Source organism: Clarias gariepinus, chromosome 19, assembly GCF_024256425.1.
Source record: "Clarias gariepinus isolate MV-2021 ecotype Netherlands chromosome 19, CGAR_prim_01v2, whole genome shotgun sequence".
Taxonomy (NCBI): domain Eukaryota; kingdom Metazoa; phylum Chordata; class Actinopteri; order Siluriformes; family Clariidae; genus Clarias; species Clarias gariepinus.
This window is the reverse complement of record NC_071118.1, coordinates 27,937,987-27,965,000: the sequence shown is the minus strand read 5'-3', so window position 1 is coordinate 27,965,000 and position 27,014 is coordinate 27,937,987. Positions and strand designations below refer to the sequence as shown.

The following is a 27,014-nucleotide window of genomic DNA, read 5'->3' as shown; positions in this document are numbered from 1 at the left end:
TGCCCATATCCCAGGTAGTGGTCAAATGTACATGGTATGAAAGTAATGATAACTTCTGTTCTACCTAACATATCCAAAAACCCAAATACTTGATGTCTGAAGCCTCAGTAAACACACACCGGCAAGTCTTCCATATAAACACATATCATTTTTTTTATTGTCATCGACCTGTGCTGTGTTGCTGCTTGGGTTTTAAGGGTCAAATGCATGGGTTAACCTCCAGGTCCTGTAACTGCATGGATCTCAAAGTAGACCCAGTGAAGCTCAAAGCCTTGCTAGATGATTTTTCTAGTTTTTCTCATTACTGTATTTAGGAATTCATCATCACTTTGAAGTTTTATCTTGTCTTTGGGGCGGCATGGTGGCGTAGTGGTTAGCGCTGTCAGTGGTCCAGGTTTGATACCCGCCTCGGGGTCTGTGTGCGTGGTGTTTGCATGTTCTTCCCGTGCTTGGTGGGTTTCCTCCAGATACACCGCTTTCCTCCCACAGTCCAAAGACACTCAGGTTAAGCTAATTGGCGTTCCCAAATTGCCCATAGTGAGTCACTGAATGTGTATGTGTGTGTATGCGTGTGTGTGTGTGTGCCTTGCGATGGATTCGCACCCTATCCAGGGTGTACCCTGCCTCTTGACCCAACTCTCCAGGCCCCCTACGACCCTGACGATGAGTGAGTGAGTTTGGTCTTTGGTCAGTGATTGGTCAATTGGAACAATGGTTACTGGGATCTACAGTGATAAGTGATTGGTTGTTTAGAACACTGAAGATCAGTCATCAGTCTTTGGGGAACATGATCGATGATCAGTGACCGGTCAGTGAGAACAAAGGTAGTGACTTATTTGTTGTTCGGAGGAACGGGGTTTAGTTACTAGTCAGCAGCTTTACATGCTGATGGTGAGTCGAGTGACCTGGAGAGCTGCAGGACAGTCGCTAATGCTCGGTTACAAGTTTGTTGTCAGGCTCACATTATATAAATATATACGTTGTATAAATATTTTTTTATATACATTTAATAAAATGGGTTAAATGTGCGGGAAGTACAGAGATTATACAAACTATTATTGAACACATTCCAATAAAGTGCTTAATTTTTTCTCTGGTTTGCTTGTATAAAATACACAAATATACCCGTTGTTTAATTTCCCTTACTGAAAAAAAAAAAGAAGAGTTGAACGTCCCTAATTACAGGTATAGATAGTGTAGAGGGTGAAGGTGTCTCTGGAGACCCGGGCGTTCCAGTGAAATATGAAAACAGGTCCATTTAATGACAACACGATGGATAAAAATGTGTTTTTTATTGCCGTAGTGACAAGTGTTTAAACTTATTTTACTCAACGCCTACAAACAATAAATGGTTTAATAAGAGATGAGATGAAAAATTACACAGCCGAGACATTGACAGATTTCTCATTTCTGCTTTAATAAATACATTTTAATTAAATGACACTGTAACCAGCAGCAATGACGTTTGTCTGGCTCTCACTTTTTCACTCTCTTGGGAGACAAAACTTTTAAGAGCTGGAGTTTAGACGACTTGTCACTATGATGATTAATACTGTATATAAAGGTTGTATAATCAGCACATTACGAGGTGGCCTTGGAGTCATTGCCGCTTTTTTCTTTTGGCTGTACTACACAAACCTTTCTGTAGTTCAGATAAGTGAAGGGAAATACAAGCATCAGCATCGTTAAGCTAACTAATCTATGAGAAGATTCATTTGTTGCATTTAAAAAAATTCTAAATCTTATAAACAATCCCGATTAGTTTCTGTAGCTGTGTCTCATGGACACAACATTAAATATAACCAAAAAATTAAAGCTGGACGATTTAATAAAAAAAATTGCATTGTGATTACTTTGACATACATTACAATTATGATTAAGATGGCAATATTTAACTATTGAATGTGGCTCACTATTAAAGGCTAAGAGCAAATAACGACACAAGGAATCTTATAAACTGGATGTTAATACTCGGAGGTGAGTTCTTAAAGAGTAATTTGGTATTACAAAGCACATTGTCCCATAGGAAATAATGTAAATGTAGATAATCCGTTCCAGCCGCCCAAAAATATTACAAATATTACCAATTTCCAACACTATAATTACATTTTTTAATAATTAAAAACAATCACAACATACAGTTAAATATGAAACAAATAGACATTAAACCTCATTTAACCTTAATTTATGATTCCTTTTTCTGCTTTAAAAAACAATCTGAAAACGGCTCCCTTTTCTTCTTGCTATCGTCCTTAATAACATTCTTTGTAGCCATGGTTAACTTGCTTCGCCTGGCTTTCCACTGACGCAAACAAGTTTTAAACAGCTCCTGGACGTTCTCGCGGTTTGTTCAATCATGTGCCGAAAAATTGCACGGGTCCATATTGCGATTTAGATTTTTATGTGATTAATTGTACAGCACTGCTATAAATGGATAAAAGCATGACCGCGCTTGACCGACAGAAGAACAGAAACACTGTAGGCTTTACGTTTTCTCAATAACATGCTGAATCTCTTTGGCAGGTGGAACCTTTTACAATGTATTTATGTAAGTGAAAACAGGGAAAAACTTTTTGATCTGTTACGCTTTTATAAATAAAATTGTAAATGTAATTTCCTGCACAATTTGTTGCAGCGTCAGAGGAACAAAACACTTTAAGAAGTTGTTGGATCTTTTGTACTAAAGGAGATAACAAGGAAAACAAGGACGTTTTTTTTCCAAGCTCATCATGGAAGCCAGAGCAGATCGATGTGTTTGAGTCAGACGGAACAGTTAGAGCGAGTCGATAGGTGCTTCAGGACAGAGTGTTGGAGTGGCTTCTCTGAAGCTGGATTAGAGCGATCACAGAAGCCACGCAGGCCAGGCTTAGTGTGGAGTGTGATGGGGAGGCAAAAAGGCTGATGAATGTTGCTGGATGCTCCTGGATTTACTGTACATTCATGTAGCCTTCTGTTACCTGTACGAACAGGGATACTATTAATACTACAGTATAATACATATCATAATAACAATAATAATAAAAGAATAATGTGGAATATTCAAAGGGGAGGAAAAAATTTAACCAGTGATGTTTTTTTTTTTGCATGTCTTTTTATGCAGAAATATAATTATAGTGTTGGAAACTGGTAATATTGGTAAATATTTTTGGGTGGCAAGAACAGATTTATCTGCATTTACATTATTTAGTTTTGCAATACGAATACGCCGTATAGGAACTTCGTGTGCCGAGGTCTTGCTGGAGCTGCGAGCCCTTCTCAGTGCCTTACAGGAGTGTTGTTAGTCTTGTTTATTGGTCCTACCAACATCACTGATTATTACATTGGGACTAATATTTAAGAATCTCTTTCTCTCTTTTACATTCTGTCTGGGACACTTTTTTTTTTTTGTCAAATGCATACATAAATACATTTTAAAGAATTCATAAATAATTAATGAATTATCTGGCATGTACTGGTCCACTATGAAACTAACGTCATCCTGAAAAGCATTTCTGCCATTTTTTCGGATCCTCCCTGACTCATAGCCCGCTAATGGAAAGCAAACACTGTGTGTCATGTTTAAAATGCTGTCTAGACGTCTGGGCCTTTTTGATAACCTTCAGACAAAACCTTTAGACTTTTTGTAAAATGGATTTCCCATGTCTATCTGCGCTAATTCGTCAGGTCAAAAACATCTCTGTGGAAGGAAATCATTTTCCTCGTCATGGCTTTGAATAGGAAATGACATCATGTTCTAACAAACCACTGATTAGTCAACGTACGCAAAGGAGAGCCGGGTCATGTGAGGATACAGTATAATATGAGTACTGAACATAAATATGAGCATTGTGACAGAATGTCAGAGAATACTTTTTCAGATCTCATCAGCTACAGTATCATCTTTATTATATGGTATTTCTTTTTAACCATTATAAATTGACAGGAAGTAGCTACATGCACATCATTTCTAATATGTCTATTTTGCTAAAAATAAATGAGGTTTGTTATTTCGACTGCTCCCATCAGCGGAGTCTGCACAACAACTTGGCACGGGTTTTATGCCAAACGCCCTTCCTGACGCAACCCTCCCATTTAATCTGGGCTTGGGACCGGTGGCTGGGAATCAAACCTGGGCCTTCCACATGGTGGGTGAGAAGCCTACCACTGAGCCAACAATGCCCCTAAAATCAATTATCATGTACTTAATTCTATTTAATAAGATAAACATAAACATTATTTTAAAGCATTGTTTTCTTTTCTTTTTTTTTTTTGAACTTACTTGTGTAGAAATTCTGCCTTTAGCTAAATATGTTGATATACGCACACTACCCAGACCATTAAAAAAAAAAAAATTAATTAGACACACCTCCAGGGTCTGGGTTTGATTCCCGTCTCTGTGTGTATGGAGTTTACATGTTCTTGGTGGGTTTTCTCCGGGTACTCTGGTTTCCCCCTACAGTCAAAGACATGGTTATTCCCATTTCCAAACTTTTTAGGAGATTTGTGATTGTGTGTGTGCCCTGCGATGGTTGGGAACCTGTCCAGGGTGTGTCCTAAGTCTCCTGGGACAGACTCCAGGCCCCCCGTGACCCTAAATAACCCAATTTAACCCAATGTTAGCAGTTTCCGCAATCTCCAGCAAGTTGTTTTCTTTGCTTTATGCAGGACAATAGTTTGACCTTTCTGAAACAGAGTAACATTTTTGTCACTCGATTCCCGTCTCTGTGTGCGTGGAGTTTGCATGTTCTCCCCGTGCTTGGTGGATTTCCTCCGGGTACTCCGGCTTCCTCCCACAGTCCAAAGATATGCAGGCTAGGCTAAGTGGCGTTCCCAAATTGCCTGTAGTGGGTGAATGGGTGTGTGAGTGTTTGTATGTGTGTGTGCGCCCTGTGATGGATTGGCACCCTGTCCGAGGTGTACCCTGCCTCATGCCCTAAGCCTCCTGGGATAGGCTCCAGGTCCGCGCGACCCTGAATACAGGATAAAGCGGTATAGAAGATGAGTGAGTGAGTGAGTAAATGTCAATCCAGATATGATATTTGAAACTGAAATACATCCTGTTCTTCCAAATAATTAGCTTGAAATTGAATTATAGCGTTTCGCAAGTGGAACAAATCCAAACCATGATTATTATTATTATTTTTTTTTATTAGAGAGAGTTAAAGGTCAGCGGTCAAATCTCCAGAGTCGGAATATTCTAATGTGTTCTATGGACTGTTTGATATGTTAATGTCGAACTTGGTGTCCTAAATGCCATATTAACATTTGACTCTTGCGCTTCAAACCGCATTATTCAAATCTTTCACAATTCATATCACCTTCTGTAAAATCAGCCGGTGGACTTTTATTTCTCCTTGACAAAAATAATTCATATATGGAGAAGATAAGAAGGGAAACTGACCGAAAATAAAAATAGACTAATCCATCCACCCGAGCTCGGCTGAGTAGGTAGAGTTTGGTTTGTAAATCATTTCCAGTACCGTGCGTTTTTGGTCATTAATCCTGCACCGGACACACCCATCAGAGTCGATCAGGTGTAGACGGAGACGAGCACGATGTCTGAACACATTTCCTGTCCTTGCAGCAGCTTGAGAATGTAAATTACACACACGAGTCTGGGCCCTAATGACACGCTGTGAGCTCGGAGCAAGACTTACAGACCAGAAGGCGCCTATTAGAGTCCACCTGTAATTAGTGACTGCAGCCTAATTGGTCACTGACGATCGCTTTAGCCGCGTCTCGTTGGTGTTGGTTTGGGTTTTTGTGTCTGTAATGAGGCTTTGGGTTGGGCTCAGACTGGTTCCTCTTCCATCTTTAACTGGATTTAATGGTTAAGGTGAAGGTCCAGATACAAACCTGTGGGAGAACTTTACTGTCAGGGAGTCTTACATCATTCTAAGTGTTACGTGTTTATTTTTTCTCTTCATTAACTTGATAGACTTTAAAATATCAAGGTCATGATTTCATTATTTCCATTAATTGCTAGCATAAATTCAGTCTTCGTCGTTGACGGTTAAAGAGTTTGTAGAAAGAGTTAAATCTAAAACTTATTTTTAATGTAAACAGTGATATTATTATTATTATTATTATTAATATTATTACTATTATTTGAGGTTGAAGCCCACGTACATGTCTGTGTGTCTCTCTGTACAGCAGAACTCTCTGTCTAACTTATTAATACAAAGAAATCCCATTCTGTAAGGTTGAGTATCTTACGCCTTGTTTACACTAAGTTGTCCTTCTTTCTTTGTCAGGTTTGTAGGGGCATTACAGTCGTTTCTGTATAATTGTCTTCTGCATACTCTGTGATGATTTACTGTTGATTGGCTCTGCTGGGTGATGTGTATAGCCACGCCCACCTCGATGGAAAAGCACTAAATAAGTGATGTAATACAGCTGAACAGATATAGAGACATACAGATGTATATATATATATATATGTTTTTGTAGACTTGTTTTGTTAAAAGAGCGTGTTTCGATCAATGTACAGTATGGACAAAACCGTTTATTATAGACTCGCGGCTCTCCTACAGTACCGTCCCTGGCCACAAGGGGAACCAGGCATACACTTAAAAAAACACTGAGTTTTGAAATCCGGACGTTTTTTCCTGTTTCTTTCTTTTGTAAGGTCGTGTGCTACAAAATCTATGTTAATTGTTTTAGTGAATAAGAAGGATTAGTAAGGCTGTTTTAGTTAGAAATGCTGCAGCATCGACACATCAAGCCGCAGTGAGAAATGATGAAAGATTTTTTTATTCTGCGCCGTCCTTATAAGACTTGAGAATTTCAGAAAGAAAAAAAAAATGGAGCTGAATATCCTGTTCACGCTGAGCCCGCTTCATTCCCACCATGAATTCATTCTAAACAGTAATTATCGTCATCTCTCATATTGACTCGGTTATTACACTCGTGATGTTTCGCTTTTATCGACCCAGACCAGAGCACAATCATCGAGCTGTATTCCTGTACAAATTACTTCTTAACCCGAGAAATTCGGCCGCGTTACTCGTTGATAAACGATGCCGCGGTGCTTTGTAGCGGACTCCTGAACGGCTCGATCGTCATATAGAAAGTGAACAGTTCTTCAGGATACGAGAGTTTACAGGTTGTTGTTTTATTTTTGTTTCCGTCTTTGCAGGGGCCGATAGAGAGCGGATGACGGCCAATCATGAGACGTACCTGCTCATGGCCAGCACGCAGAACGACATGGAGGACTGGGTCAAGACCATCCGCAGGGTCATATGGGCCCCGTTCGGCGGAGGTGAGTTGGAAATCACATCAATTATAGAAATCTTTTAATTCCATGGTTTGGATTAAAATCTAAATTCGAGGGAATGACATCAGGGAGAAGAAAAAAAAAAACACTCTCAAATTTTCCTCTCTTTAGGAATGCTGTTTCAGTTGTTTTAAGGTTGTTATTACCTGCGTAGCTTGTGCAAGGGATTTAGATTTCATAAGGCAGAAATATTAAAATAAATACACACAAAACAAAACATCTGAACTGTAAGAGAAGCAACATGACCTACAGAGATCTAATCAACACTCCCTCAGTCTGGCTCACATCATGGTTGGGGTTTAATTTACCCTCAGTGTGAACTGTATTTATTTTGATAGTGTGTGTGTGTGTGTGTGTGTGTGTGTGTGTGCACATGCTAGTATTGATTTTCTTTACGCAACATATCATGTTGATGTTATGTAATTAATGAGTGGGGCGTGTGTGTGTGTGTGTGTGTGTTCCAAGCACACGGACCATGTTGATTCATTTTCTAGAGCAGTATCTCAAAAAGTAGTGCAGCTACAAATCACAGGTTTATATTAATGCGCTATATTAATAATTAATAATAGTTCTATGTTGGTTATGTTGTAGTTTATAAAGAAGCTGATGGTTCAGTTGTGTATGTGTGTGTGTGTCTAAATATGAGTGTGTGTGCCACATGTCTGCTATTATTTGATTTCCTTCAGGATAAGGATAAGGGTGAGTCCAGTGGCAGGACAATAGATGTCTGTGTCTAAATATATGTCCCTGAAATGGCTTGGACATCTCCAAACTGTTGGCACCATCACTATGTGTGTGTGTGTGTGTGTGTGTGTGGCGGTTAATTACCTGCCATTCAGGCTTATGGAAACAACTAGAAGTGAAAGTCAGAGAGGGCACTCTGCTAAGCACTAGCCTGGGGGCTTGAACAACTTTCACTTAACTCTAAATGCTGAGACATTGCACCGGCTTTATCTAGCGCTTTAAAGTGGACCTGTTTTGCAAAATTCACTTTTCAGTCATGCACAGACGTTCAGATTCGTCCTCCAGCGTGTGTCTATATGGAAAAAAAATTTCACTCATACTTTTTGTCCTTTTTGAATTTTTTTGCATTGTGGCATGGTCGATTTAAACAAGTCGATTTGATTTTCCCCCTAATGTGATGTCACATAAGAAGAGCCCCTTTCAGTGCATTTAAATGGCCTGCCTACCTCCTCCGTACAGTTCTTCAGACCTAAAGACTGTCTGAACCAAGACAGTCCCGAGCCAGAACAGTCCAGCTCTTACAGAAAGCATCATAATCCCTGCCGTATGTTAGGCACATGAGCTTCTCTAAGCGGGAATCTCGGTTTTTATCCGGCTGAGCGACTGAGACAAAAGAGCCGCATCAGTAGGGAGGCCATACAGCAAGAAGCGACTTATTTAATCCTTCGCTTTCTTTTTTTTTTCTTCCTCCTTTTAAGTAGATTTGTTAGCATATTTTGCAGTTGAACACACTCGCCACATCTGAAAACGCTTTTGAAATACAAGACTCTGATCACTGGGAGGAAGAAAAGGGACAGTTTGTGACTTGCAGCACCGTGGGAGATAAAGATAATCAAAGGGTTTTGAAAATGTTCGAGCTCTTGCATGAGCACTCTGTGCAGTTACAGGGGATGTTGAGGGAGATTTAGAAAAAAAACGAACGATCATGTGTGCGTGACCTCAGACAAAGTAAAGTTGGGTGGAGGAAACGGGCTCTTCAGCGAGGATGTCGTGGGTAATAATTGTTTCTGAAGGCTGTCTGATCTTAAAGAGGTTCTCAGAAGAGTGAATCTGAGCACACGCGCCAACAGGCATGGCAAATAAAATATGGAACCAAAAAAAAACAAAACGTTCACTTTGTCGAAAAGGTTTTTGAGGTTTTACTGGTAATAATTAACAATAGTATTTGTAAAATACAAGATTAGCACAGGTCTTGCACAGGTCTTGTCATCGTCCTCCACGAAACTCATGTTGGAAATGCTAGATAAAGGCGGGATAAAGCAAATTTCTCCTTTAAATTAACATCCAAATAAACACACCCCTTCCACTGATGCTCCGCCCCCAGATCGACAGAGGTGTTTAGGTCAACTGCATGATATTAATATACAGCATCTTCGAGTATGAACGCCCCCCTGGTGCTTCTTGGCTGGGATGGCGTTGTTACAGAACCGCACTTTATTTGTTTCCCCGTTTACAAAGCTAGGGCTCTGTAGTAGCATCGCATTTTTTTCAGCCTTCTCCTTTACACTCTCTCCCACTAGGGGGCTTTAGGCATAAAGGCTACAGTTTGAAAAATCATAGCACTGGTTAGGTATCATAATATATCATTGGTTAGGTAAATATAAAAAAAACAACAGAAGTTGTTGTAGTAAGAATTTAGATGATGGAATTCTGAATATTGTGGTTTGGGAATACAATCCAGGTCCAGCTCCCTCCAGCCAATTAATTAATAACACTATTTATCTGGAACATTTCAAATTCAATGCTACCGTTTCAGGTATTTTCGGTCAAAAGCTGGAGGAAACGGTGCGGTACGAGCGGCGGTACGGGAACAAGCTGGCCCCCATGCTGGTGGAGCAGTGTGTGGATTTTATCCGACGCTGGGGACTGCAGGAGGAGGGTCTGTTCCGGCTTCCCGGGCAGGCCAACCTCGTCAAAGAGCTGCAGGAAGCCTTCGACTGCGGAGAGAAACCTGCCTTCGACGGGTGAGACACGAGAAGTCTTCCAATATTAAAACACTGTAACGTGTGCGTAGATCATAATTGATGAAGAAAATCCTGACAGCTAAAGAAGCCACCCAGCACCCAGCTAGAAGGTCTAACATTAAATTTGATACTTGTTAAAAATTCCAAGTTTTCTTCATGATGTCCTGACATTGTCCCAACATTTCTCTGATATTGTCCTGACATTGCCCAAATGTCGTCCCAGTGTTGCCCCGACGGGTTCCTGCTGGACTGTAAGACTTTTCCTTAGTCATTTTTGTTGAAGGTACTCGTTTAGTTTTACTTACTAATATTAGATGGTTAAATTTAATTATAAGTTAAATTTAATTAGCCAAAAGTACCCATTTTGGAGTAGCTGATGCCTGCAAGCATTTTTTACGCTCAAACTTAAACACAAACCGCTAAGAAAACAGATACTACCTACATCTCTTTTTCATTTACATCTCTGGTTTCCAGGCGCTGTCACGGTTTTACGCCTTCCCAGTAAACATGGCTGTTTCAGAAACAGCATGTGAGAGCCTAATTTTAGAAATCTCCATGCTGATGTCTGCAGAGTGTCAACATTTTGTGCAATTTCAGCCACTTTCACGTCTGGCGCGGCGCAGTCAGACGCTTCAACTGAGTGCATCAGTTGTTTCCTGCAAGACATTTAGGCAAAATTAGATTTATGTTTTATTTTTTTTGTGGACTAATGCTTTTATACATCATACTGTATTTAATAGAGATCTTATGCTTGTGCATTAGCGCTACAACCATTAGCGGTAAAGTATTGTGTTAGCTTTCTGTATAGTTGTGTAAATGTTAAACTACACAAGGAAGGAAACGCAAAAAGATTTCTTTTCTGAAAATCCTTGTTATTTTTGCATTTGTTTTCTTTCATATATTAGTAATAAATCAAACTGACAGATTCAATATGATAATGTTAACAAGGTCAAGATGATCTCATCCTGACAGCAGATTGTCCGTCTTCTTGTAGTATTTTTGTAGTCTTAGTGCCAAAGGGAAATGCTGCATACTTAACAGTTCTTATTTAGCCCCTGTGAAAGGGATGTGAGCCGTTTCACACTTATAAGCAATCTTATTCGGGGTGTTTATGATAATTCCGTGCACCATATGCCCACTTTATCACCTCCTCTTTATGCTTCTGTCTTCTTTGATTCAATTTTTTAATCGTAATTGTAGTCTGTGTTGTTTTTCTGTGCAGTAACACCGACGTGCACACCGTGGCGTCTCTGCTCAAGCTCTATCTGAGGGAGCTTCCTGAGCCGGTGATCCCTTTCAGCAAGTACGACGAGTTCCTGGCCTGCACCAAACTGTTTAACAAGGACCAGGAAGCCGTGAGTGTCACTCTGAAAGCTGGGTACACCCGTGTCCACGTTAGCAAGCGATGGGGTGTGACGGGTGTGGCTCGAACCCGGATCCTCGGATCCAAAAATCAACAACCTAAAGCCTTAGCTTCCACTCCCACAGCGTATAGTTAGTGTATTCTTATAAAATACTGTAGTTTCCCTCGAAGGTAGCTCGAGCACACAACTTTAGTTCTATACAAACTTCAATCTAGAAGCTTTTTATAATGAAATTTGCCGTTCAGCACACCGGGTGAAGTTTCCTCAGTCATCTTTTTATCCACATTAAACGTGCCGTTTATCACACACAGCGATTATGGGACGCCATTAGGGTCAAACTTGGTCATATGATGAACGAAATAGTTAGGAAAAAAATAGTAATGCGTTGAAATGTCTGGATTAATCAAATGCGTTAGCGCGTTAATATTGTCAGCATAATTTTTTTAATCCAAGTTCTACGTCAACTCAGTATGATGCACAGAAGTGACAAATCCAAAAATTCCAAACGCCAGACATTATTTCAGTTCCCCGCTTACGACTTTAGTTCCAACCTGCAATTAGTTTGCAATCCCTAAATTACCATTTTAGAATGTAAGAATATAATTAGAATGTAACCAGAGGTTTGTAGCGAGTGCGTTAGCTTGCTTTGATAAGATGACGACAACGAAGCTAATTTGAACCTGAGCTTTTAGGATAAGTGGATTTAATGTTGACTTTTGAGAGATGGGGTAAAGTGTGTATTTTGCTCATTTTTTGAACGCGTTCCCAAGAACATCTATAAACACACTGAGCGCATATGAGCTAGCATATATCATTCAGGCTTATAAATATCTAAACAAATCATTAGTTTTATTCTTTTATGGTATTTACTGTAACAGTACTACAAAAGGAGTATTTACTTTAATCCATGATCCATCAGCTACAAATGATTTTAACATATTTAAGTAAAATATTCTTTATATTTCCCATGTCACTTCTGTTCTGTCTCGCTCTCTCTCACGTTCCTGACGCTAGCACACGACTCGGCATATCGCCATCGCACTCCCTGCAGTCTCTTTATTTTTTTTCTTTTCCTTCTATCTTGCTCTCGCTGCAGGGCTTTAGACCCTGGAAAGTGGAAATGCTCTTTTTCACAGAGACCTTTAGCTTCTCCTTTCCCATTCCCGCTGTGATCCCTCCTCGCTCGGCCTGCCCGAGGCTCCTGAGTGCTTCAGAGCGCTCACGTAATGAAAGTGCACTAGCTTGAGTCCATGAAGAAAGACTTCCTTTTTCTTTTACCTCATCTTTGTTGAAACGTGCCCTTTAGAGGGTTAAAAGCACAAGGATTTTAGAAAGTTTTGAAATGATGTATTGACCCTGCAATCTGCAGTCTGATGAACGAGACCTGCAAGTTATGGATTTTTGTCTTTCGTCTTACATTAGCATGATAAATAATGCACAGGATGATAATAATAATGAAATGGAAGAAGTTCTGTATTGAATATTTACCCTGTGAATACAATCCCTCAAAAAATCATATTACCATGCTGTTGATGATACATAATGTATAAAGCAATATCAAAACCTTAATATTACAGGTTTATAGGTTACTTAATATAATAGTATAGATTTGAACTTTTGTCAGGTATTGAGGTCACGGTGATATGAAAAACTTATATACACAACAGTTAGTTTTGACCAAGTAATCTGATTGGATTGATTAAGCGGCGTTCCATGAGCGGTGATAATAGATGGTAACAGCACTGGGACATTTAAATATACACACGGGGAATGTGAGCTACAAAGTAACTAGCTTCTAACACAAGGCTGAATCCCAAATCACTCTCTAAACCCTGATCAAGGGCACTACTTGGGGTGTGGAACAAGGGATAGCGCATCTTTAATTTGAACTTTATTCAAGTTAGCCAATTTATTGCTGAATGAATATGGGCTCCTGTTAGCAAAATAGGCTTTACAATGGAGATTTTTACGGTACAGAATTTGTACAATTTTTCTGACTTTATGTGTATCCAAATCAAAAATTTCAAAGGACGCAGATTTAAAAACATACTTTGTAGACCTTAAGAAATATGAAAGATTTCCTGAAGCAATCTTTTTTACTTTTTCAGGGAATGAAGGAATTAAGGAGACAAGTGGAAAGTCTACCTCTAGTCAATTATAATCTATTAAAATACATATGCAGGTATCTATCTTTAAATATATTTTAAATAATTTTAGATTTATCTTTTTTCTCTTTTAATAAAAAGTGTTTTATGTTTTTCCTTCAGGTTCTTAGATGAAGTGCAGTCTTACTCAGGAGTAAATAAGATGACCGTGCAGAACCTGGCTACCGTCTTCGGTCCAAACATTCTGAGGGCCAATGTCGAGGATCCCGTGGCGTTAATGGAAGGTAACGTGGTGTAGAAGTGAACTTGATGTTCACAAAAACCTAAAGTGGTAGAACAGGATTTAAACCTAGAACAACCATTTTGTCTGTTTGTCCTTGCCTTTGGTGTGTGTAGGTGCAGTTCTGGTGCAGCAGCTCATGGCCGCTCTTATCGGTCAGCATGTGGCGCTCTTCCCCCCGGATGAGGACAGCCCTGGTGCTCTCGAGTCGTGTAACAACAACGATCCCCTAAAACGCTCCACCACAGGACAGCTGCAAAATAAAGAGAATAACAACACCGCTAGCGTGCGTCAGTGCACCTGGGAGGCGCCTGACTCTCCTGGACGGGTCTCTCTGGATAACGGATCACCTCGTTCAGGCAGCCCGAGGAACGTTCCAGCTGTGTCGCGCTTCGAAGTGACCCGAAGCCCTCCTCTGACTGTAAAGAAGAACCCGGCGTTCATTAAAGGAAGTGGCATCGTCACTAACGGCTCCTTCAGCTCCTCGTCATCATCCTCGGCGGAGGAAAAAAGTCCGACCCTGATTGGTACGGGCACGCTACAGATGCGTCGTACTGGCGCGCTTAAATCTCCCGGTACCAAGATGGGTGTGCAGAATGGTGGAGTTAGGATGGGCGTGTGCAGCACAGACATTGTTAACGGGAGCCTAAATAGCCGAAACGGACTTTGGTCTCCTCCCGGGTGTGTGACACTGCGCGAGGTCAAAGGCCGTGACGCAGAGCAGCAACAGAATCGTCTCTCGACGTACGATAACGTTCATTTTCAGCAGACGCCATGTTCACCGGGACAGCCCTGCACAGGCAACAGCTGCGAGGACAAGCAGAGTGTAGACAGCGCCACCTGGTCCACGTCATCCTGTGAGATCTCTCTGCCGGACGTCTCCGCATCGTGTCGTTCCTCCACGACTACTTGCCCTGAGCAGGAGTTTACCTTTGAGGACCCTTTACTGGATGAGGGAGAGAGGAGCAACGCTAATGCTAACACCAACGCCAATGGTGGAGGTCGAGGCAGCAGGGGGACGAGTAGCAGTGACAACAGCGAGGTGGCATTCCCTGTGAGCGGACACAGCGCCCTCCACAGTCTGGTGGCCAGTCTGAAGCAAGAGATGCTCAAACAAAAGAGCGAGTACGAAGCCAGGGTAAAGAGGTAAGGCTACTTATTAATTTATGCCCATAAAGTCCCTTTAAAAACAGTTTGAGTTTTTTAAGCAATTTCTCTCTTGATTGCAATTATGTAGTCTGGAGCTTCGTAACATGGAGCTGGAAGCCGAGATGGTAAACCTGCACGAGGAGCTGGAACAGGAGCGCAAGAAGTACACCATGGTCGAGATCAAACTGCGTAATGCCGAGCGCGCCAAAGACGATGCAGAGAAGCGCAACGAGATGCTGCAGAAGGAGATGGAACAGTTCTTCTCCACCTTCGGAGATCTGACCGCTGATCCCCGCAGACCGGAAAGGGCCAACACCATCTGGATCCAGTGAGCAACAACTGGATACATGAATGTGAAAATCTGGGATTGTGTAGGCTTCAAAATGTGACCAAACTCTCAGAAAGGAAGCCCACCGAGCCAAAATGTGAAAACTGGACCAGCCGGTGACGGCATTAATAAGATTGTAACAGAGGGTGAACAGTGAACAGGGAAGCTGGAATGTACCATTTGGATCCGAGAACAACAGAGAAAGGAATAGAAGTTTCTTTGGAAGTGAAGTTCGGACTTGAGAATTTTTTTTTTTTTAACCCAAAGAAGGATGTGTTGAAGGAACTATTGCATTATGGGTTGTTCAGCTTTTCTTTTTTTTTTTTTAATAGACTAGAGCTTTACATGAAGAAGAAACAAGAATGTCACGTCTTCATATGTGATCCAACCAAATCATGTCCTTGTCTCTTGTTCCGTGTCCTTGTGTATATAGAGCAAAGCAATTTTAAAGCAAAGCAGATGTATGTATAAAAAGCAACCTGAAATATTTTAATGACTGATATTTAAACTGAGGATTAATTATGTGTCACTTTTTTTTTTATATAAAAGTGAACCGTCCCCCGTCCCCTTGTGTGTGTGTCCCACCCCCTGCACTTAGCTTTCTTCTGGCCAATGTGGTACTGAAACTAAAGCTGATGCTGTTTATTCCTGGCTCCATTTTGGATTCAGATATATTTGCCTTGGCCCATGACCAAAAGCTGGGAGAAATACCTGCTGTACATGATTTATAACATCTAGTACACACTGTGTAGGTCTCATGACAGTCTTTCTTTACTGGGAAATATTAACAGTAAAATTGAGTGCCAAAGGTTAACAACTGGGCTTGTGCTGATATTCAAATCTAAGTATGTAATATGGAACAACATCAATCAAATTATCACAAAAATGATACATGATTTGTGTATTTAATTATTTAAGGTACTGATGTTCATTCACTGCATGTGAGAATGGAAAAACATGGTCATGACTGAAAGATCTGCTGATCTGAAGCCCAACCTTTTAAACGAGAGAGCAGCGAATCGCTCTCATATATGACAGATTGACTGATTCGTACTTATTCACAGAGCATTTGAAAGTCAAAGGAGAGAATCTCGGTCATGACCGAAAGCTTCAGAAACACTGACCCAATGACCATGAGCGAAGCAAATCTGTCATGACTAAAAGATTGCCTGATTCAAACCCCAGCTCAATCAGTGCTACTGAAGTGCATCTCGGTTACGGCCAATAGATTCACCGAGTCAATCCCCGACCAGATGAACGTCATTCAAAAATTCTAAACCGTTCACAAATGTGGCTCTATGTTTGAAAGTTTTTGTTTGTTGCTTGAAGCATTTGTTTGTTTCCCAGAAAATTACAGTATCTTTTATCATTTTTTAAACTTGATTAACTTGGATCCATTTCAAAACCTTTTTTCAAACAGCATCCAAAAAAATGAGCTGAAGTGTGAAATGTGCCGAACAGCTGTCCTCCGACTGCTCTGACTGAAAACAACACAACGGAGAAGTGAGATTGACCATGTAATGTAATTAGACTTTCGTGATTTATCACAGTCCTGATTATCAGCACACGCCCACCGGCAAAACATCATATTGATTCATGCTTGTGTGGATTCTCTTCGTCCGCTCCGTGTTTTCAGGTGTATTTTATTCAGTCTTCTCTCCATTTTCGATTTGTACTCTATGCTTTATTGAGCCTGCTGTAGCCACAGACACTCTGTACAATGCAAATTAAATTATGTGATCTAATTATTTAAATCTGAGACTCTGTTTTGTGTTATTAGCCATAATGAAGCTACATGGAAGGCTAGAGTATATGTTTGTAGAGACTAGTTAAAAGTTTATATTAATGGTATCCCTCTAGTACATGTCAAAAGGCATTAAAATGTTAATTTTATATAGGGATAGCTTTTAGGACCTTTGAGCTAGGGGAAAAAAACACCTGTGTAAAGATCAAGTCGAAATTTGTCATCTTTCTAAGGCTTCAGTGTCTCTAATCCAACCCGGATGTTAGACTGTGACATGCATTAATGGAAATCAATTCTTATAAAATTGCTTCAGTCGTGTAAAACATTAGAAAGGTATGTGCTAATGCTTACCATGAGGTGAGCTTCATATGGTGTGTAATCATGGGTACAATGCCACAATTTTGGTCAAGTTCTTTTCAGGTATAAACCATTGTTGGTCTGAATTTCTTAAAGAGTGGGTGGGATTGGTCAAATTCTTTTTGAGTGGTATGGATTGGTCTACATTTCTTCAATTATGGTTGGATTGGTCCAAATTTCTTTAGGAGTGGGTGGGATTGGTCAAATTTTCTTAAGGTATGGGTGGGATTGGTCAGAAGTTCTTGAGGTGTTGGGGGCATTGGTCTATATTTCTTCAGGTGTGGTGGGATTGGTCAATTTCTTTTGGAGTGGTAGGGATTGGTCTAAATCTCTTCAATTATGATGGGATTGGTCTGAATTTCTTCAGGAGTGGGTGAGATTGGTCTATATTTCTTAAGGTGTGGGTGGAATTGGTCAGACGTTCTTGAGGTGTTGGTGGGATTGGTCAAAATTTCTTTAGGAGTGGGTGGGATTGGTCTATATTTCTTAAGGTGTGGGTGGGATTGGTCAGAAGTTCTTGAGGTGTTCGTGGGATTGGTCTACATTTCTTCAATTATGGTTGGATTGGTTTAAATTTCTTTAGGAATGCGTGGGATTGGTCAAATTTTCTTAAGGCGTGGGTGGGATTGGTCAGAAGTTCTTGAGGTGTTGGGGGCATTGGTCTATATTTCTTCAGGTGTGGTGGGATTGGTCAATTTCTTTTGGAGTGGTAGGGATTGGTCTAAATCTCTTCAATTATGATGGGATTGGTCTGAATTTCTTTAGGAGTGGGTGGGATTGGTCTATATTTCTTAAGGTGTGGGTGGGATTGGTCAGAAGTTCTTGAGGTGTTGGTGGGATTGGTCTGAATTTCTTTAGGAGTGGGTGGGATTGGTCTATATTTCTTAAGGTGTGGGTGGGATTGGTCAGAAGTTCTTGAGGTGTTGGTGGGATTGGTCTACATTTCTTCAGGTGTGGTTGGATTGGTAAAAATTTCTCCAGGAGTGGGTGGGATTGGTCTAAAAAAAAATTAAAAGTGGGTGGAATTGGTCAGAATTTCTTAATTAGTTTTTATCTTCCTTCCTATAGGAAGGCTTGGTCAGATAGTCTGTAGAAGTGAGTGAGATTAGTGAGACTTTATGTACAGTAGCAATGTGGAGGACTGGTCAGATATCCTGTAGGATTGCACCAGTTACTGTATGTCAAACATTCTGTACGTGTGAGTGGGATTGGCATCTTTCTGTATGAATGGAAGGGATTGGGTATATTAACTGTAGGACTGGGTGGGATTGGTCAAATTCCTGTAAGTATGAGAGGTCCAGATTTTGCTGATTTAGGGTGGGACTGAATATGAGCGTGCAGGATAGGTTGGACTTTCTGTAGGAGTGAGCAAGTGGGGCAACCTTTTGTACAAGTGGGACTGGTCAGACCTCTGCAAGAGTAGGCAGAAATAAAATAACTTTAAAAAGTCTACTACTTTGTCTCCTAGCACTCTTTTCCACCAAACCATCACTACCATAGGCCCACTTCCTTCTCATCCCCAGCCCTGAGAAAGAAAACCGTTTGTGTTTCCCCCAAATAAGACTAAAATGCTCAATTATATACATAATGCACATAGAAAAAACAATAATTAAAAAACACCACAACTTGTACAACACTGTTTAAAAAAGCAGGGAACCAGTCATCTTTTCATTCAAAAAAAACAGAGAGGAGCGTGTTGTCCCACTGCCTGTTCAGGACCCAAGGAATGCATCGTCTTGAAAAAAAAATAAAAAACCTCTCTCTGCACCTTTCACTCACAGATAATAGGCTTAGAGCAGCCTGACAGCGAATGATCGGCCTGTGAGTTCCCCTCTGAGCTGTTACAGAAGGGAACGGATCCAGGAATATTTTCACGCCACGTTTGATCCAAAGAACACAAACCCAAGTGTACATAATGGCATATTATTTGTGCGAGGATAGTCCTTTGTCGTGTATTCTTTGGCTTGAGTTCTGTTTCCTTTCTGTTTTTTTGAATGGGAAAAGGCTCAAAAGATGGCGCCATCCCGCTGGAGGCAATAAAACGATTCAAATTAAAATAGGCTTCGTTAACACCATGGGAAGGGATTTTTTTTTTAGTTGAAGGAACGAGCTATGGGCAGGATTCCTATATGTGTCGGCTTATCTGGGCATGAAAATGCAATCAAGTGCACAAACAAGCCTTGTTCAAAGCAACAGGAGATAGGATTTTTCGAACATCACAGTCTCTAAGCAAAGATTTTAAAAATTCATTAGGCCAGTCTTTCAATATGTAAATCTTGTGCATGATACACATCTTAAATTTTGTTGTTTATCTGCCACCATGTTGTTTATATGCCTAAACAAATACAGTGCTCATACAAACAGCACATATCAATCAGAATAAACTAGTAAGTTAGCATTAGCTAGTTAGCTAATGCTAACTTTAAGCTGGAAAGTTACAGTAGGTGATGTTAACACTTGTGTACCTCTAGCTCGTAGCCGTATAACTAGCTAGGTATCGAAAAGATAACTTTAGATTCAGAACAGATCAAACAAACAAACTAAACCCCTCCAGGTACTCGGTGTTCTCAACCAGTCCAAAGACATGCAGATTAGGTTAGCTCTCATTTCCAAATTGCCCATAGTGAGTCTATGTGCCCGTGTACCCTAAGACGACGTGCCACCCTTAGGAGGGTGTACCCTGGTTTGTGATCAATGTGATTTTTTTGGTATTGTTTTATTGCTATTGTAAATTACATCAATCAGACCATTACAATAACATTAAAGAGAAAGGTACAGCATGTCCAGTCCGATACAACGGAAAAGCTAATGCAGCAGAAAGTACTAAAAAAAATGCTGGCTGTGTTAGAAAGGTATCAGAACACCTAGTGCACCACATGGTTGCCCATGGTTGTTGGTCCAGCTTTCATATTTCCCAGTTCTCAATTTATACAGGCAATCATGGGATGTGCGGTACAAGCAAGTCTGATCCATAGAAGTCCCAGCTTGCCAACACCCTGGTGCCAGACACCACAGCACACTGTCAGAGGTCTTATGGAATCATGCATCAAAGGAACAGAGCTGTTTTGGTGGCACAAATGGAACCTTCACAATATTGGGCTTAATGCTTAAAAGTTTTAATGTTATAGCTTATCGATGTTTATTATTCTTGACTAGTATTCAACATTAAAAAGGAGCATAAAATTCATTCGAAGTCGATTTTTGCGAACAGCGTCCATGCTGAGAGCTTATGGTGTGTTTCTTTGTCATTTATTTGAATAACACAGGGAGCAGAAATGCAGCATTAGTCTAACAGAGGCATTCTGCTGTAATTACAGCTCTCATGACGCTATGCTTTTTTTTTTTTTTTTGAGTTCGCTTAAAGGGTAACAGCTGGTGTGAGTCATTCTCCATTGATTCATCCCAAGAGCTAATTGAACCAAGAGAACAAGAACAATTTACATTTTAAACAGCCTCATTATCATAGCATGGGGGGAAACAAAAAAACATAAAAACCAATGAATAATAATTAAAAGGTCAAATTGTTATGGTAATTAGTCTAAATGGATTTTGCTTATTAATGTGATTTTAGGTGCTGATAAAAGAGCAGAGCTTACTAATGACATTTTAACTTAACATTTATTTGCCCTGGTGGCACGGTGGCTTAGTGGTTAGCATTGTCGCTTTGCCTCTCCAGGGTCCTGATTTGACTCCTGATTTGTCTGTGTGCATGTTCTCTGTGCTTGGTGGGTTCCCTCTGGGTACTCTGGTTTCCTCCCACAGTCCAAAGACATGCAGATTAGGCTAATTGGTGTTTCCAAATTACCTGTAGTGTGTGAATAAGCGTGTAAGGATGTTGACCAGAGATCCTACCATGGTTGTAAACATGGGAATACTGTAAATACAATTGTCACCATTGGCTTCCACGGTCCCTAGTTGGACTACAGAGGCTCCTGAATGGATGGATGGATGGGTGGATATAGATATAGATGGAATAGGATGGATAAGCTGTGCATTTTACAGAAAGTGTTATTGTATTTAATATAATGGAGTTACATCTAAAATTACGATAAATGTAGAATGAAATGTTAAAGTTTAAGTACTTGTCATGCAGAGGTGGGCAAATTACACAAATCTGTGTTGGAGTAAATGTAAAGATTTCTTAGAGCAAATAATACTCCGGGAAAAAAAAACCCCTCAATTTACTTATGTCCTTGAGTAAAGAAGGACTCACATTCAAATTTACTTAATTGTCAAAAGTACAGGGCTTTGATATACAGTAGCCTTTTTATATTATTATAAAGCCAAATCACGCAACATTCCTGCTTCAAATACTACTCACAACCATCCATGCATCCATCTAGGAACCTCTGTAGTCCAACTAGGAACCGTGATGGCCAGTGTTGATTACTGTTGTGTTTATTTCCATTTTACGCCTGTTAGTTAACACAATGTCATGCGAAAATGTATTTAAGTAAAAGTAGATATTTGCTGTACTTTTTAGCGGAGTAAAAGTTAAAAGTATCAGTACTCAGTTACTTCCTCTGCTGGTATGTGCTATTGACTATCATTAACTATAGGAAAACTTCACCCAGAATTATGTTTGTATTGAAGTATTTGTGATGTGGTTCTGATGCGAATTTGATGTTTAATCAGGTATTTTTATTGTTCTTCTGTAAAAGTGTTTATTCCGGGAAAATAGTTTCAGCAATCTCATACATTAGCAACATCAGTCACGCATTGATGTTAATTAGAACAGAACATCTACACACTTTTTGGGGTGTTGGTGCAACTGCTGTACTCAAAGGCCCAGAATGCACTGCAGCTCTACACTGTACTCAGACTCAGCTAGTCAGCTAGGGATCTCTGAGTGAACAAAGCTCAATGTAGAGACGAGGAGGTGGACAGACTACAGGACACAAAGGCGAAATCTCCAATCACTTCTTTCAACAATGGCTTTCTTCTGCCACTCTTCTATAAAGGCCAGATTTGTGGACCACTAATAGTTGTCCTGTGGACAGATTCTCCCACCTGAGCTGTGGATCTCTGCAGCTCCTCCAGAGTTACTGTGAGCCTCTTGGCATGCTCTCCTCGCTCGGCCTGTCAGTTGAGGTGGACTTCCATGTCTTGGTAGGTTTGGGATATCGTTTTATAACCTAACCCGGCTTTAAATTTCTCCATAAATTTATCTCTGAATTTATGTCTGGTACAGTACAGTATGTTCCTTGGGCTTCATGATGCTGTTTGTTCTTTAATGTTCTCTAACAAACCTCTGAGGGCTTCACAGAACAGCTGTATTTATACTGAGATTACACATGAGTCGACTCTATTTACTAATTACGTGACTTCTGAAGGCGATTGGTTCCACTGGATTTTAGTTCGGGGTGTCAGAGTAAAGGGGTCTAAATACAAATGCACTTTTTAGATTTTTATTTGTAAACAATTTTGAAACAATAAAAGACACTAACGGTTTTGGTTGTAACGTGATAAAACGTGGAAAGGTTCAAGGGGTATAAATACTTTTGCAAGCCTCTGTGTGTGAAACTTTGTGACACAATCAATTCAAGCAAGGAATTCCTCAATTCCAGGGTCAAAGGAAGTGTTTATTTTTTAAACCACATACATATATTTATTTATACATAGAATAACTTTAAAATGCCGAGTGCGAACAGCATTTCGTGATGCTGTCTTTTTCATTATCTTGATTCTTTTTTCTTTATTCTCCCCTTATGTGTTTATGTATAATAATTGGATCTTAACAAGAGAAGGAAAAGTGCTGTCAGATTTCTTGGTCTTACAAATCTTACAATCTGAACTGACCGGCTCACTGACAGCAAAGAAAGAGAGAGAGAGAGAGAGAGAGAGAGAGAGAGAGAGAAACTTTCCATGAAATCAATTCATTCTTTACATCATCATGAGAGTTCTTACGTTCACAACCGCACATGTACGTTTAGAAGAGTCCCCACCTCCTGTTTGTACTTATAGTCACTTTATTGCGTGTATTGATCATGATGAGTGAAACTTAAAATCAAACATATAAATAAAATAAATACCACTGATTAGTGCTGTTTGTATAGCTTTGGAATCTGCTGCCATTAGGATGCCTGAAGTCTGGGCCCTGGGCGTGGGATGCGACCCTCATGCGAGATTTTACTGCATAGCTCATACATATGCACACGAAACACATTTAGAGCTCATTAAGCTGAACAACTTTAGCATTACATGTCATGGGCTCAACTCAACAGGAAGTCAATTATTTTGGGTCGTTTGCAAAATACACCCAATAGAATTTGACAGAATCTTACTTGGGAATTAATACGATAGCCAACAAACTGGGCCTATGTGATCTCAAGATATAGAAGATGCAAAATTGCGAAGGGTTTTTTAGATTTCTTAAACAGGTCAGCCGTGACGGAGCCTTAAATTTATGTTGAAAAGTGGTTAATAACTTTCTGTGGGACATTTTATTCAGTGACACCACATTCAGTGACATCATGTTCAAAGATTGAACATTGAGTGACATCATTGAGTGATTTTTATTTTCCTAGCATCCGGAGCGTTTTAAAGGTCTTGACATAAAAGTCCCCCCAATCTAAAAGTATGTTGTAATGGTATTGATGTAACCCCTTTAAATGCATGTGCTCACTGTGCCCACTCTCCTTCTGGTGCGCGCGGGTGGTGATGATGCAGGGTGCTTGGGCCCGCTTATCAGTGGTTTCAACTATATTTTTATTTTTTACATTTGTAAAATTGAATTACAGAAAAATGTCTTGCTGTAACTTGGTTGTGTCAGTGCAAGTCCTCTGTAGTTACATTACAGCTGCTTGTAAAATGTATAATCTTTAAATATACAGTAATCATTTAGAGACACGGTATAAAGTGGGACTGGCCTTGTTTTGCATTGTTTAGCTGTAGCAGCCACATTGCAAACTGCTTCTCTGAGTTTTAATGTGTGTTTCAACAAAATCCAACTATACAGCACAGCACTAAACAAGCCCTCAGTGGAAAAGAAACCAAGAAAATAAAACCAGAGACAAACGGTAACTTCCCGTTCAACTGATAAGCACCTGCAGGTACAATGAAGCCAATTGTGTCTGTGTATTTTATTATTTTTTCAATAATACCAGCTCTTAATTCAGTGCAATTACAACTAATTTTTATTTCTTTCATGCCTGAAATAGCAACAGATGCTCATTATTCTCTCTAAAATGAATGTAAAGCAGCATAGAGTCAAAATGTAATTAATTAGAAAAGAAGAAACACACATTAAATGACATTCAATGTTAGCCACAACACTGTAATTAAGTTTACAGAGACATTTTAAAGTTACAATTCCCATATTCTGAGAATTCAGGCCAAACATTCTCCAATAAACAACAACATACAAGGGGAAAAAAATCAGGTTTGTTTCGAGCAATTTGCGTCAGGGTTTTTTAGACATGTGACACATATTTCCTAACATTTTACAGGAATCTTCAGATTTGCATCCTTAGCACAGAATGAATAATGTGAGTGGCACCATTTTGAAGAGATTTGGAAGATTTTTTTGGGGGGAAAAAAATGCAACCCTGTTTCTGACCCAGATATTAAGGTTATTTATTTGTGTGTGTGTGTTTGTGTGTGTGCATGTAAGGGTCATGTTTTTGAAAACAGATAGTAAAAAAGTACATGACAGCGTACCACATTCGTCTCATCCTAATCTAGCGAATCAAATTGAATACACAACAGAACAGTTTACAACTAGTTTGAAATACACTGAAATACAAACGCTACTATACGTTGTGAATTTGTGTGTGTGTGTGTGTGTGTGTGTGTGTGTGTGCACCCTGTTGTAAAAGTGTTTTATTGATAGCCTGGAGACCTTTCAGAACCCGTCACAGTGTGATAATGTTCACATTGTTGTGTTTTTCTTTTTCAGTAAAGAGCCAAAGCAAAATGACGACACCTGTGTTTTAATGTCATGGATTTAAATGTCAGTATTTACAAGATAAAACTTCCAAAAAGTCTTTCGTTGGCCATGAAATAAAAACTATCAAATTAATTTAAAATAATTTAAATGGCGATGGTGTTAATGGTGCTAAAGAAACATGCTTGGCTTTGTTATTTAAATTTCAGCCTTGGCGAGGTTTCTTAAACATAAATATGGCGCTTAGTTAGTACTGAGTACTGTTTATGCCAGTAAAATTTTGTACAAATAAAAATCACTTCAGAAATAAGACAATTACAGTTGTTTGGTTGGCCTCTACAATTTTTTATCTTGAGAATTAACAATACATTATCTACACACATTTTCTAAAAGAGAAAGACAAACAAAGTTATTATTTTCTTAGGTGTTCCTCAAGGTTCAATATAGGGGCTAATTAAATTTGTCCTCTAAATGCAATTTAAGCTACATTTGTGACATTTGATTAATCATTGTTAAATGTTAAAGAACAAAAATTAAAAAGGAACCCAGATTGTGTCTTTAATGATACATTGGTCAGGAATTTCCCAGGTAAATAAAACAAAATGGTTTGTTTTAATTAAATAGTAAGAACTAAAAAGTTCAATAACATCAGCTGTGGCTAGCTAGACACAAACTGTTCCTTATTTTAAAAGTGTAGAATTTCTACATGCACAGTACAACAGGAAAAACAAACAGAGGCTTAAATCATTTCTCTAGGTATTCCTCAGGGTTCAATGTTTGGGCCATTAAAATTTCATTTTAATGTTACGGAGCTCCTCCCTAGTGACATCCTTACTTAATAAAAATATATATATATAATCATGTGGTGCATGTGCACGTATAAACAGCGCTTTACGGTAACTACTTCACACTTGGAGGGGGAGAAGCTGCCATTTGTCTGGTTCAGTAGCGTAGACGCTGCAGAAGTTAACATGCACATTTTATTATGAATTGCTTTACATAACAGAAGTTTGAAGTATGAAAAGGTTTGGTGTTTACCATAAAGCCCTGTATATGCATGCAGACTACTTTAAGGGCAACATGATCTCATTGTTTGCACTTAATTATATTGTTCCCTTGCGTTATTAATTTATGGGCACATAAGTATAATCTCATTCCTCAAGTTGCTGAGTAAGTGGCCATGACATAATTATCTCATTAATTGGTGTTGTGATTCTAAATCACAGCTATGAGAGAATCCTCCCATTCACTTGCATTAGTGGGTAGTGGGTTATTTATCTCATTCCCTCATGCAACTAATTAAATCACGTAATTATCTCATTCTCTCACTTTGGTTACAAATTAATTGTCCTTGCATTATAAAATATTGGTAATCATTTATTTATTTTGTTCCCTTACAATACCTAATCACGGCTATGAGATAACTATCTCATTTTACTAAATTAGCAGGTAGCGGCCAGGGTTTATTCATCTAGTTCCCTGATATTACTGGCCCTGACCTTGTTATCTTATTAATTCAAATGATTTAATCACGAATTTGAAATAATTATCTTATTCCCATGCATTAGAACGTAGTTGCCCTGATTTATTTAGGAACTTCCCTTGTGTTACTGAGTCATGGCCCTGACATCATTACCTCATTTCCTTACTCCAGTATGTCAGGCTATAAAATGAGTTTCTTATTCTCTTGCATTAGTAAGTAGTGCCCATGGTTTAATTATCTAGATTTTCGTCACATTACTATATAATGGCCATGCCTCAATTATCTCATTTTATTGTGTTACTTAATCATGGTAAAAATTTATCTATCTAAGTAGAGACCATAATTTATGTTGTTCC

The 27,014-nt window shown here is 39.4% G+C and overlaps 1 protein-coding gene across 4 annotated transcripts in view; it reads left to right on the top strand.

Moving 5' to 3' along the window:
• arhgap24 (Rho GTPase activating protein 24) overlaps positions 1-15,611 on the top strand; it is a 100,900-nt gene extending 85,289 nt beyond the window's left edge. For all 4 annotated transcript variants that reach the window (XM_053478050.1, XM_053478052.1, XM_053478051.1 and 1 more), the window contains 7 exons: positions 7,118-7,240; positions 9,756-9,963; positions 11,186-11,318; positions 13,436-13,509; positions 13,595-13,716; positions 13,829-14,858; positions 14,950-15,611. In XM_053478050.1, coding sequence (XP_053334025.1) covers positions 7,118-7,240; positions 9,756-9,963; positions 11,186-11,318; positions 13,436-13,509; positions 13,595-13,716; positions 13,829-14,858; positions 14,950-15,193 — 1,934 coding nt within the window. In that variant the 3' untranslated portion in view covers positions 15,194-15,611. The remainder of the gene's footprint in view (positions 1-7,117; positions 7,241-9,755; positions 9,964-11,185; positions 11,319-13,435; positions 13,510-13,594; positions 13,717-13,828; positions 14,859-14,949) is intronic.
• The last annotated feature ends 11,403 nt before the right edge of the window (positions 15,612-27,014 follow it).